The sequence below is a fragment of the Benincasa hispida genome, chromosome 5 (assembly GCF_009727055.1).
Source record: "Benincasa hispida cultivar B227 chromosome 5, ASM972705v1, whole genome shotgun sequence".
NCBI lineage: Eukaryota > Viridiplantae > Streptophyta > Magnoliopsida > Cucurbitales > Cucurbitaceae > Benincasa > Benincasa hispida.
In genome coordinates, this window is record NC_052353.1 from 38,124,270 (window position 1) to 38,139,137 (window position 14,868).

The window sequence follows — 14,868 nt, forward strand, 5'->3', positions numbered from 1 at the left end:
TTATGCTTATTAATTGAGCAAAATGCTAAAAAGTAATGAATATAAATGACATTATAACATGTAAACTTACATAAATTTTACTTTTGGAGTAACAAAGTCAAAGATGGTCTATGTTTTTATTCAGTTTACATGCATGGTTGGAAAGAACACGAAATAACATATGAAAAATGAGTGGTCATTTAGCAAAAACAGAGTTGTAACAACAAAAATATGACTAAAACAAAATTGCAAAACAAAAATTGAGAGATCGTGTATGCCAGTGTCAGCAATCGTTTACGCTAATGTCAACAATCACATATGCTAATGTAAGTGATCGTGGACAACAATGTCAGCGATCGCACATCTTTTTTTTTGCATAAACAATAATTTTGTTTTTGTCAGATACAACTTCATTTTAACTAAATAACACTTGTTTTTATACGGTTTTCACATTCTTTTCAAACATGCTTATAAAGTAAGCAAAATGTTAAAGCATCTATAGTTTTAAATGACTTTGAATTTTCGTTTTGTTGTTGTTGGAAGGGAAGAACAAAAGAGACATAGGAAATACATGGGAAGAGAGCATTTATTACTGAGGGTAAAAAGAGATATTTCACATGTCAGAAGGGTCAACAAATAAATTTTTAGAAACAAGTCAGTCATAGAAAAGTTTTTGTTTTTTGGGTCATTTTGTATAATTTTCCCATGAAATCGTTCCATTGCTCTTTTAAAAATGCCAAAAACTATGGAAAATTATTACAATGGCCCAATATCAAGGGCCCAAATGAAATTTGGCCTCTTCCTAGATTTTCAATGATATATGGCCTTCTGCTGGCGTCAACGTTGTGTGAAATTACCACATCGCCCCCACAAACGATATGCAGAGACCTTCTGTGCATTCAATTCTTGTCTCTCGCTCTCGTATCTCGATTACCCCTCTCGGCCCTCATTCTTGATCCACATCGGTCAATAAAGTTTTTTCAGCATAATACCACTATCGCTTCTCGTATCCCACTAACGCACCTTGATCTCGATTCACAGTCAAATATCTTGACTTTTTTTTTTAACTAACTTTGGTTTCGATATCGCTTTGCATAACCTCGTCTCTCATCTCTCACTCTAGGTTCTAACGCATTCAGAGGCTTCATCGATGCTTCTTTAAATTCAAGTTTGAAGGATTTGTCAAGTGGCATTTCATCTTCAAAGTCTGGTGTAGTTTGCTCCACTTCATTTGCTCAAAATCGGAGGCTTCGGAGATGCATCTTAAAAATCAAGTGTGAAAAGTTCACCGATGCTTCTTCAAATTTAAGTGCAAAGGATTCATCGATGCTTCATCAGGCTTAAGTTTGGAGGCTTTGCGATGCCATCTTCATGCTTAAGTCGCAAAGTCAAGTTTAATGTGGAAGACGAAAAGTCAAGTCTAATGCAGATGGTGGAAGATCAAGTACGGTCCTCCTGGCTCTACCTCATATACGAGATCAAGTTTGTTATTCCTGGCTCCACCTCATATGCAAGATCAAGTTCGATTCTCATGGCTCTGCTTTATACACGAGATCAAGTTCGGGCTATCTGGCTTCGCCTCATATGCGAGGTCAATTTCGATCCTTTTAGCTTCGCCTCATATGTGAGATCAAGTTCGGTCATCCTAGCTCCGTCTCATATGCAACATCAAGTATTGTCTTCCTGGCTTTTCCTCATCTGCAAAATCGAGTCTTGTATGCATGGCTTTACCTCATATCAAATCCGATATGCAAGGTGCTACCCCATCCATGAGATCAAGTATTGTCTGTTTGACTCTGCCTCAACTGCATAATCAAGTTTGGTCTGCTTTGCTTCATTTTATCTGTGTGATCAAGTTCAATCTATTTGGCTTCGCGTTCGGTCTGCCAAGCTTTGCCTTATATGTAAAATGAGGTCCAGTTTTCTTTGCTTCATCACATTTGCAAGATCAAAGCTGACGGAACACTAGGATCAAAGCTGATAGAACAATGAGCTTGAAACCGATGGAATTCTCAAGTCAAATACTTAAGCCAAAATTTGACGGAATCTTCAGATTGTACACTAAGATCGAAGTCAAAGGAATGCTGAGATCAAAGCCGGTAGAGCACTAAGCTTGAAACTGACGGAACATTCAAGTCAAGAACTCAAGCCAAATCCAACAGACTCCTCAGGTCGCACATTAAGATTGAAGACAACAAAACGTTAGGATTAAAGCTGGTAGAGCAATGAGCTTGAAACAGACAGAATGCTCAAGTCAAGATGTAACAACCCGACCCCTAAGACTCAAGCTAGGCTGTTACTAAACACGTGCATGCATGGAACTTAAAACGACACCCTTTTATAGTGAAATAAATGCTAAATAAATAAGGTAAATTTAAAATTTAAAAAAAAAAAAGACAAAAACCCTCCATTAAATTCAAATATTAAAATAAATGATAGGGTACTTATAAATATAAATGATAATAAATAGGTCTGAAAACAAATCTTAACAGTAAGTTTCAAACATCAAAACTGAAAGTTGAAAAACATGAAAAAACTAAACATCATGAGCGTAAGCATAAAACTAGTCCTAGTGGCTCGATCATGGATTCTGTTTATCATTCGCCAGCGCATCCCTACCCTTACCTGAAACATAAACATAAAAAAATGATGAGTATAAATACTAAGTAAGTAACCCTACTACCAGGGTTTGGCTTGGCATTTATGTCCAATAAATGCAACATGAATTAAAACTCTATACTAGTTAGATCTAAAGATTTCCTTTACATAGTTCACTCTTTTTCCTTTCCCCTAGAGTGCACCTCTTACGTACACCGGTCCTCACTATGAATATAGGAATGTGTACCTCTTTCGTACACAGGGTAATGTTTACACACACATAACCTACTGAGTGTGTACCTCTTTCGTATACACATAACCCACTAAGTGTGTACCTTTTACATACACTCCAGATCCTCTCCATGAATGTAGGGATGCATACCTCTTTCATACACATGGTTATGTATACACCTCTTTCGTATACACATAACCCACTGAGCGTGCACCTCTTACGTACACCCAGTACCCTCTAGGTATGTATCATTTTCATACATACCTTCCCTAGTACATCTCTTTCAGGTACTAGCGCCCTTGGACATGCATCACTTTCATGCACTCAAATAATCTGGAAAGGAAAAGAGGTTGCATCTAACTTCATATTACATATAACGTTCACATAATCTTGAGTCCTCTAAAATCTCCACATCAACGTCATGTTAATTAACCTCAACATACGCATTTAATCTAGTTTTAAATGGATCAACTGTAGCATATCATTTTCATGCACTAAATTATGTAAACAATCAAACGTTCAAAATTTCATAATACATCATATAGCATACTGAAGGAACTCTTATACAAGAGTACCTCTGAGCGGAAGCGGATCTTTCCAAAAGCATTGTGACAGAACTACCGCATTTACATTTACACATACAGATATGCATCATAATACTAAATTACCGACATACTTAGAGATAAATCAATGGGAGAACAAGTAAACTTACCAGTTGAAGACTCTCTTCGCAGCAAATCTCACTTTCGCTGGAACGGCAAGCTATCATTCAGAAATACCCAATCGTCTACCACGAACAATCTCCACACATACAGATGAAGAAAAGGGACGATACCACCATTTGGAACCCTCAGTATTATCGAAGTGAGAATCCAAAGAGTGCGCTCTGTTCAGATTTGGTAAAGGGGAGGAGGAAAAGAGATCGTATACAATGATCAAGCAAGTGGGAGAAAGACTCATCTATCGTATACATAAAATGCTTGATCGTTTAGGTGAAGTATATAATCGTGTAGGAAAAGCTAAGCGATCGTCTATACGATCGTTTAGTAAAGCTCGTGCACTAAACAATCGTTTAGTAAATGGCGCGCGTGGGTGTAAGCGATCGTTCAGTAAACAACACTATCATATAGGCTCTGATTTACTACCTCTCAAACACTATGAGATCAAATGCTTAACACACAGTGAGTTATTTAAGCATCTCAAAACGATTCTTCATCTTACTCATTAGTTGCGAAAACAGAAGAGACACCGGTCAATTGTCCCTTAACTGTCCAATTAATAAATAATAAATATAATCACATTATATTCATAACCTATGGTTTAATATCATATATTAATCATAGTATTTTTCCTCCACTAGATATAAGTCATATTTATATCCAATTTCTTCTAAATTAATGTATCTCATATATAATTAACTAGTTCAATTATATATAATCAAACTCCCTCTTGTCAATTTGAACATTTCAATCTGAACTAAAAACTGATTCTCAACTTGTATCCAAGCTACCAACGGTACGTGAATAACTGACTAAACTCTTTAGCCATGATATCCATCATCCGTTAACTGTCAAGCATTCCACTAAAGACCGACCGCTAAATTCTTCTTACCATAGATATATTTCTATGTCCATCGGATATAACCAATCATTAGTACGACGATCCTTCATATATGCTCGTAAGTACAGCTGGACCAATTTACCATTTTGCCCCTATAGTTACATCTTACTCCTTAAGTACCATTGATCCCACTAATGAACAATATAACATAGTCCTACTATGTGTGAACACCTCTCGGGCATGAGAAGGTGTGTGGCGCCACATTGTTCAAGCTCCAGGATCAACCCTTAAGTGAGAAATCTATCTACTTACTCCTGCTTTGGGGAAAAAGTGAACTCCATCTTGTGTAGTTGAGTTCCCAACTCCCAAATCAAACGAATCCTCAAAGTGGTAAGTTTGAGTCAGCACTCTGGCCATTCTCACCCAAGCAAATCAAAGGACCGTCCTTAATGGCAGGAGTTCCCAACTCACTTAGGATTGAGGTCATGTTACCTATGGTCATCCTAGTGAAGTGAAGTCTCTGTCATGAACGGGGTTATATGACGGGACGTTAACACTTCGTGGTCAGGTCTTATACAAACTTTTTGTATAGGACGCCCCCGCTTGCACGTCCGTACATGAGTGATCAAGATCAGACCATCTGTGACAAATCACAACACTTGTAACTATTCCACAAAGCGGGCCGCATCCGTAGTGTTACCAAGATAAGGTTTCCCTCCTATATCCATATACTACAGACCATTTTGGTTATCACTTAAGACATGATCCATTTGTATGTCACCAAATACATGCTTAAGTTACATAAAGACACCAGGGATTTTAAGTTTATTGGTTTGTGGTAAAGCAAATAAAATATCAAAATGTGTAAAGTCAAGAAGTGAAGTAAATATCATATATTATACATCATAAGCGTTCGTACAAACTATTTAAAAACTACAGGACACGAAACTTTAGAGCATCAACCCCAACAATCTCCCACTTGTTTTAAAGCGAAGTGGGGTGTACAAAACAATAAACTAGAGCATAAAAACCCAATTCAATAAAATCTCCCACTTGCCCTAGTCCAGCCACAGGTGGTCCCATAAACCCATGCTCTAATGGTGACCCTCAAACACTGTAGCCATGAAAGCCTTCGTAAATGGGTCAGCAACGTTGTGCTCCAAGGCGATCTTCGTGACGATCACATCTCCTCAATGCACTATCTCGCGGATCAGATGATACTTCCGCTCTATGTGTTTGTCGCATCTGTGACTCCTGGGGTCCTTGGAGTTCGCCACAGCACCACTATTGTCACAATAGAGAGTGATGGGCCTAGATATATCTAGAACAACTTCCAGCTCTGTCAAGAAATTCCTGAGCCAGACAACCTTCTTAGCTGCTTCACAAACCGCTACGTACTCGACCTCCATCATGGAGTCGGTGATGCACCCCTACTTAGTGTTTTTCCACACTACAGCTCCTCCGTTAAGACTAAAAACTGACGCTAAAGTAGACTTCCGAGAGTCCTTATCAGTCTAAAAGTCAGAATCTGTGTATCCAGTAAGGATCAAATCCCTAGACCCATATACGAGCATGTAGTCCCTCGTTCTCCGAAGATACTTAAGGATGTTCTTAACTGCGGTCCAGTGACCCTGGCCTAGGTTAGACTGATATCTACTGACTATTCCCACAGCATAGCAAATGTCTGGCCAAATGTAGAGCATTGCATACATCAAACTTCCAACGACAGATGCATATGGGACCCGTCTCATCTCCTCAACCTCTTGAGGTGTCTTAGGACACATGTTCTTAGACAAAGTGACTCCATGCCTGAATGGTAGTAGGCCCCTTTTGGAGTCTTGCATCGAGTACTTGAGCAAGATTTTGTCAATATACGATGCCTGAGACAATGCTAGAACTTTGTTCGTACAATCCCAAAAGATCTGTATACCCATAAAAAACTGAGTCTCTCCCAAATCTTTCATTTGGAATTGGGTCGCTAGCCAGTTCTTAACTACAGTCAGTAAACCTACATCATTCTCAATGAGTAGTATATCATTTACATACAATACTAAGAAAACTACTGATTTATTGACGATCTTCTTGTAAACACAAGGTTCATCAACGTTTTGGTCAAAGCCATACGATTTGATCGCAGTATCAAACCGAATATTCCAAGATCGAGACACCTATTTCAGCCCATAAATGGACCGATTCAATTTGCAAACTTTTTGCTCTTAACCTTGGGCAATGAATCCTTCGGGTTGCACCATGTAAATGGCCTCCTTAAGATTTCCATTCAGAAAAGCCATCTTGACGTCCATTTGCCAGATCTCATAATTATAATAAGCGACAATGAACAGGAGGATGCAGATCAACTTTAACATGGCAACAGGTGAGAAAGTCTCCTCATAGTCGACTCCCTCCACTTGGGTATAACCCTTTGCCACAAGTCGAGCCTTGAAGGTTTGTACCTTCCCATCAGCACCTCGTTTATGCTTGTAGATCCATTTACAACCTATAGGTCTTACCCCATCGGGCTGATCTACAAGATCTCATACTGAGTTAAAGTACATCGACTTCATCTCGAGATTCATGGCTTTGACCCATTCATCCCGGTCAACATCCTCCATTGCCTTTTGATAAGACAAAGGATCTTCAACGTCGCCATCTGCCACCATAGCCAGGATTTCCGTGAAACCTAGATAGCGATCAAATGGGTTCGTAACCCTCCCACTGCATTGAAGTTCCCTCAACTCTTGAGGTGGAACCGACCTACTAGATGAATTATCATCAACAATCCTTGTTGATGAAGCAGGTCTTTCTATAACTCTTGTTGAAGTTTCAGTAGTTTCAAATCAAATGATAGAGAATTTTTAGAGAGAAGGTAGAGGCTTGGAGGATAGGTTTTGTGTAATAAAAATCTCTTGCCCTATATGGGCTATAAGGATATATTTATATGGAAAATGGTTAACCCATGCCCCAAGAATTTTCATTTATACCCTTAGTGCAAATTAATTAAATAACCCTTATTTAAATAATTTGCACATTAATTAAATAACCATATATTAAATCCTATTTAATATACATTTAATTAATTATCATAAATATCATATATTTATACTAACCTTCAATCTTCATTATTTCTTAATCAATTAATTAACAGTTAATTAATCAATTAAATAACTGTTTTAAATCATATTTTATATGGAGTTATATATCATATAAATCATATTTAAGTGTACATCTCTTTATGAATCTAATTCATATAAATCTAATATTTTAATCTTATTCAAATATATCTCTCTTACATAATTTGAATTATAGATCATATCTATAATTAACCATCATATATTAATCTCATTAATATAAAATTCCCTCATTTGATTTGAACAATTTAAACTATTCCTCATTACTATCCTTTAGTGAGCTAATAAGGGGTCTTATGAACCTACAGATTAGAAGTTTCAATCATATGAGATTAATTGATTAAACTCCTTTAATCTAATTAATCAATATTCATTAACTACCAATCACTCCACTAAAGACCGATAGTTGCACTTTTCGCACGGTAGATATATTTATGTGTCCATGGATATAACCAATCAACAAAGCGATGACCCTTCACAAATGCTCATAACTACAGCTAGGTCTAAAATCGTTTTACCCCTGCAATTACATCTAACTCCTTAAATACCAACCCCTACAATTACATCTAACTCCTTAAATATCATTGATTCCTCTAATGAACAAACAATTTATAGTTCAACTATAAACTAACACCTCTCAGGTCAGGATAAGATCTCCCAATTGCACGTGTTAATTGAACTCAAAAAGAAAAAAAATGCTAATTAATCAAAATAATAATTGAAGAATGTGTAATTTGGATCCCACCAAAATTGAATTTGGAGAGCAAATTCAGTAAAATTACCTTTGTACATGGAGGAGGCCGAGAAGCCATAGAAGTAGTAGATGGTGCGGCCCAAAAAGACATTGAGAGTGGAAAAAGTGGTGTCGTAATGGACAGAAATGCAGGGAATGGCTTTGCATTTTGCTAATTTTAAATAATAAAGGCATGATAGGAATATAGATAAAATAAATAAGAAAGTTTGAGAAAATTGCTATATTTCCAATTTTTTTAAAATATTGTTATATACTTAATTCGATTACCCCTATTTAGCGTGTTAGTATTGAGGATTTATGATCCATGACAATTAGTATATCCAAAGAAAATATGAATTTCATTAAGTCAAAGTTCATGTAGCTTGGAGGATTAATAATTGAACTATGTGAAGGTTGGAAGATTCAACTTTAAAATAACATTTAAAGAAATAAAAATTAAATAATAATCATAATAATAATAACTTTAATCAATTAGACTTCTACCGAGTTACTACCAACTACTATAATTAGACAATAAATATTTGTACTTGTACAATATTTTTGAGGAAGCCAAACAAAATGAAGGAAAAGGAACACAGGTCTTTCAATAGGTAAAATAACCACGCGCGCGCACCAAAAATAAAAATAAAAAAAGGAAAAAAGGATTGGTCACCTTTACTTGAAAGCTGTATACTTGCAGAAGATATGAAACCTCCCCTCTTTTTGAACACTGTCACTGCCAGCCTCAGCATGTTGAAGAAAAGTTATAATTCAAAGATGATTATTGGTCACCAGCTGCTGCATTTTCAACATTGCTTGAAAGGGAAAGAAGATTCATCAGCTCCATTCTGTATTCCAGGCCTCTTAGGTAATGCCCCAACAGCATGCACCTTAAACAATATTAATGCAATACTGAGTTACTGCTAATACCAGAATCTAAAGCCTTTTCTCATGCACACAACTCAATCAACTTCTATTTCATCTCAATATTTGGTCCAAGATAACTACATATGCATAATAAATAAATCAGCAGGGAATTTCTCAGAAAACTGTTCTCAGCAAACTCTCTTCAAACCCCCGACACAGGAACAGGTTTCTTGGATCTGTTGACAGATAATTACCTTAAAACATGAGTATTTTCAATACCTGTCACCGTTTTGGCTTTCTAAAAAACAATTAGATAAGCATGAGATTTCATCTCACAACCAATTGGAAAAGAGAGAAGTAACCCACGTATGTTTTAAAAATGGTGGTTCTTTCATCCTTCCAATATGGAATCCTCAACATGCCCTCTCAAGATATTGCTTATTTAGGTTCACTTTTTATTTTTTTATTTACCCAATATCCATTTGGACTTTATCAGCTTCAATACCAAATTAGATAAAAATAGGGTTCCATTTTACAACCAATCGGCAAAGAGGGTATTAACTTAGGTATATTTTAAAGATTGTGAGTTCCATCTTCCTAATGTGGGAACCTCAACAAAAACAAACTGCATAGTTAGATTTTTCTGTTCCAGCCAGTCATCTTAAACATCTAATTAATGAAACTAGTCATATTAAGTGATACTGCTACGTAACCAGCACACAATAAAAAAGAAGAAAACAAGAAGGAATCTAACCAGAAAAGTAGACGAGCCAGATAGTCTCGAGTTAATGTTAAGAGAGGCTGGAATTGGAGAGAAGTATTCTCAACAAGTTCTGCACAATCTTCATTACCAATATCTGTTGTGCTTGTTCCAATATTTTCTGATTGAGAAGAAACTTTGGAATGAATCTTTGGAGAAAGGGTCGCAAGAAGTCCATGGACAACGGAATGTATGGCTTCTTTTAAATCAGGGGATGTAGGTTCAGACAACTCAGCCACCTGTTTATCATAAATAATTCAAGCTAATAAATAATCATAATGAAGCAAAACATAAATATGATCCACAATCCCATGCGTGCTCACCCCCTCCCCAAGAAGGTTGAACAAATCAATAAATTGAACTCGTTCCCTGTGGGAGGGAGGGAGGGACCCAAGAACTCAGTATAAGATCATACAAAGGCAAACAATCCTATAGAATTAAAATAGATTATTTAAAATAATTTTAAGGAAAAAAAACTATAAGACCCATTTTATTACCATTTGGTTTTTTGTTTTTGAAAATTAAACTTATAAATATTACTTCCACCTTTTGATTTCGTTGTTTATGGTCTACTTCCACCTTTTGGTGTTGGAATCAACTAAGCATTCAAATGTTTAATTAGGAAAGATGAAAACCATGACAAAAGAAGACAAGCACAATTTTTAAAAACCAAAACCAAATGGTAATTAAATGGAGCTTTAATATCAATATATATGCTTCAAAAATGTGAAATGAGCAACAGAAAACATGTGTTATTTATCAGAACCTGATAAATTGCACTAGCGACTAATGAGTCCAACAGTTTAACCAAAAGCCAAATCTCTTACCTATACACCGACGACACAAGTGAGAAGAAAAATGATAAGCATGGAATATAAACACTTCATACTAGTGGAAGAAAACCAAGAAAGGTGGAGTTCAAGGTTGGTAATTGGATTTTTTGATAAATCTAGAAGCTCAGACCATGATAGTTTGCACTTCTAATTGATTTATCCTTCAATAAGATTTCAAGATTATGATAACCAATGACCATCCATGCTACATGTAAAGAGATTAATAAAATCGAAGCAGCAGTATTCCCTACTGTAAAACGAGTTGGGGAAATAAGCTTATTAGATAACATGCCAACTATCCCTTATGATGGAAGACACCACATTAATTTATCACGTCAGTAGTCTTCAAGGTCGTACTAGACAGTAGAGATAATACTTTTTTACATTTCTTGTTTTTTTAATATTTTTCAACCTTCCTCTATTTGAGAGGTTAATTTTTTAAAATAATAACACTAATAATCCAACATTTGCTCCTTGTCACCATTCATTGTCTTGTACCAACTGTTGTAAAAATGTGCATCTGTAACCTAACGTTTTTTTACACATCCCTTAATCCTCAATAAAGTAAAAGGAAGATACAGAAAACTTCATATGAATAACCTAAAGCAAACGGCAAGCTACTTTAACAAAGATGAAGATTATCCTACATTACAACGTTTTTAAATGTCTGCAGTAGATGTGTGTTCACTGCACACATCACGCAGAAGATCTTAAATTGACTACCAGAGTTTGATCGTTCTAGAAAAATCAACACACCTTTTCTGGCTGTAATGATCTCAGATAGTCCAACAGATCATTTTTCTCCTCGCCAACAAATTGTTGCATCTGAAGAGCTGCACTTTTCCTCTTTACCTCATGGAGTTCCTTCAACAAATTAACACAGGAACGTAAGAAAGTAAAGTACAAATGGAACACAGAACGTTCCGATGATTTCATGGGATATAAGTTAGAACAAGTCAAAAACAGCAAAACCTAGTATCTCTAATGAAAAAATTCTTCCATTTTATCAACAAGCAGGTTCCACTAGTTTTAACAGAATAATGGAACATGCCAATTGCAAGTGGAAAAACAAATTTTCAGTTGTCACCTCACCATACCTGATAGCCCAAAATCATTATCTAAAACACATCTCGGCAGTATAATTCACACATTTGGAGCTGGGTTGTTAAATAAGTAAAGAGAGGGTAGACAAACTTTCAAGAATAAATACCTTTTTAATTGAAGATAATTGAAACTGTAAATGAAGAATATGTTGTTGAACTTCAGGAGAGGTTTCACCAATGCCTTGAATATTGACGCTTTCGGATGATTCGTCCAACGATTCCTCACATCTGGAAGAAGACTCATTTTCATCTGAAACGTTTGCTAAATTTGCACTGTCAAGCAACATTTCATGTAGATCAATTCTACAATTATCATTTGTTTGTTTGTCATTATTTCCATCATCAAAGTCAAGGTTTCGTTCAAGGCAGAGTCTATATTCAGCATTACGCAATGTGTACCTGAAATAGCATCAGAAGAACAAAAAGAAACACCATCAAGATATGCTAAGATGTAAACGAATTAGAAATGAAAAAGTAAATATCACATTCTTCATGGATGTATAGACATCAGAAACAAGGACACATGATGACTGAACTGAACCAATCTTATCAGTAGCCATCGTATGTCAAAAAGTCTTACAAAAACAATACATATTAAGATGCAATTGCATTAAGCACGGTTAAAAGATGCTTGACTGTTACAACAAGAACATACAAATTTGCCAGCAAAAAAAAGTGGTCCTTTTCTGTCTTCTCAAGGAATCTCAAAAAGCATAAAGACATGAATTAGGTTAGTCAACTTACCCGGTCATTATTGAAGAAACTAATAACTTAGATACTGGTTCCCATAAAGCCTCAACTAAAACTTGAAACTGGTCAGATGGAAGTAACCCCAGCATGCCTGATATAGTCCTTTTCATAGCATCCACAGTGGTAGGTGGAACATCTTTTTGAATTACACTTACATCTAATGGCTCTATCTCTTGTATCAAAGATGAAAGCACTGATTTCTGAAAAATGAAAATAAAACACTTCGACAAAAGAATTTTACACTGAAAACATATCAACATATATCACGTGCTTCAAAATTTAGATCTGAAACATAACCATAGAGAGTAAACATACTTCTCTACACACCATACCAACCAACCAATAGAAGCTCCAACTGACTTTCTAATGTATAATTTTAGTGATTAAAAAAGTTCATTGGAATCCACTTACTTACTAAATGCAATAAGAACAGACCAGGAAGAATACGTGACAGAAGAAAGTAAGTAAGATAGAGTTCCTGCTAAGCTGTGTGTAGGCAAGAGTTGAACCCACACTATTGCAAAATTGAAGCCTAGTTATACGACTTGGCTATCAAGAAACTAAATATTACCCCATAAGGAACCTAAATAGCTAATGCTCTTACTACGAAGTACTAGCATAGTTAAGTTAATCCTTTGCAAATTCAATTTACCCACACGAAACTAAAACTACTCAATTTTAAACCAAATTTTGGAAGGTTCGTGTTAGATGATACAATATTAAATTTACCTTTTCACCCATTAGGTTAAGATTTTGGGTCAATTGCTGATTTAAGATGCATCTAAGCATGTAGTTCTATAATGTTATTTCCTCCCCTATTAATATTGATTTCTATTTGTTGGAACTTTTAAATATTTCAAGCATGAGGAGAGTGTTAGATGATATAATATTAAATTTACGAACACGAATTAGCTTAAACTTTTTTATAAATCTTTAATTTAAGAGAGTTCGTTTGAAGTCTAACAACGAATACACTATCAGCACTGATACTCATATCTTCCACTTATTCCAACGGAAGACAACTCAGACCAAGTAAACCAAAGCTAATTCCACAAGCTACAGGCGTGCAAAGAATCAAAACGTCGGTATTCAATGAATTGCGATTGAACAGAACTAAGACAGATTGAAACTAAACACAAGTTAATTCCAGAAGCAACAGAAATGAATCAAAGCAAGCAATCAAACCTTGGATGAAAAAGGCGAGCGCGAGTGGTTGGCATGATCAAAGTTGTCGGAGGCGGAGTGCAAGGCGGAGGAGGTGATGGTTAGGGCAGAGAATCGGAAGGTGAAATTGGTGGAAGGAGAAAGAAGAAGTGGAGAAAATTGGCGGCGAGAACGAGATAAGGGATTGAATTGGAGAGGGAGCGAGAGAGAAGAGGTGAAGGCTGCCATAGGCAAATAGCGCCACAACCTCAACCACTTCTCTTGTCTCCCTCTTCTTCACCTTGGCTTATGCTGACTACTGCCTGTACACCATTTAACTGCAACCACAATGATGATGATGAAGCTTGCCAATGCGACAAACGAACTCGGCTCGTATCTCAACCCATGAATTTAACCCCAATATGAGATAATTGTAGGAATGACCCAAAATTCGGGTTCAGAATAAAATTTGTCCCATTTTTTAAGTTTTAACAAAAATGACTTTATTATGCACATGTGCTAGACTCTCGACTATTGACTTTATTATGTATGTGTGCTAGACTCTTGACTATTGAATTTCACTCCTCGCTTTCACTACACTCACTTCTCATTTCCTTACTTTCAATCTCATAATTCCTGTTATTTGTTTTTTTTTAATATAAAAAGTGAGAGTCGAAAATAAAAAATAAAAACAAAGACTAAAGAGAGAGAGTGAGTTGTAAGAGAAAATAAATGGGGCGCAGCGAGAGTAGAAGTGAGATCCTAATCCACATTCACAATGTTATGTTTTGGTTATTTTATGATGATGTGACAAGTCAAAAAAGTAATACCTTTTAAAACTGTGTTATATTTTATTGAGGCCTTTTAAAATGGGTAACTAGTAAAAATACGTTTGAATTTTTTCGTTTTTCTAAAAAAATATTGTTCAAAAGTTGTTTTGACGTTTTATAAACGTTTTATGATAAACCCTGGAGAATATTATAATATTAGTTTAACTTTGGAGATTAAACTTGAAGAATATAATATTGTTTTTCTTATTCACTACTTTCATTATCTTTCATTAAAAATGAATCCTCTCGAGAAATATTTTGAAGAAATTGTCACGAAAGAAAGAGATACATTCACTTGAAAGAAATAAACTTTCATTAAGAAAGTACAGAAATGGACTATTGAGGGAGAAGC

General features: G+C 35.8%; 1 protein-coding gene across 2 annotated transcripts; it reads right to left on the minus strand.

Annotated features, from left to right (window-relative positions):
- Nucleotides 1-8,713: 8,713 nt before the first annotated feature.
- LOC120078229 lies at nt 8,714-14,094 on the minus strand. Of its 2 annotated transcripts, none has more exons than XM_039032450.1 (6): nt 13,729-14,091; nt 12,538-12,743; nt 11,901-12,192; nt 11,447-11,554; nt 9,852-10,096; nt 8,714-9,120 (listed from the first exon to the last, which is right to left on the minus strand). In XM_039032450.1, exons 1-6 carry the CDS (start codon nt 13,933-13,935, stop codon nt 9,012-9,014), a joined length of 1,167 nt encoding a protein of 388 aa, XP_038888378.1. In that variant the 5' UTR covers nt 13,936-14,091; the 3' UTR covers nt 8,714-9,011. The 2 variants fall into 2 exon arrangements, with proteins under 2 accessions (XP_038888378.1, XP_038888379.1); XM_039032451.1 differs by lacking the exon at nt 8,714-9,120 and adding an exon at nt 9,184-9,333 and having other exon boundaries at nt 13,729-14,094.
- Nucleotides 14,095-14,868: the final 774 nt, after the last annotated feature.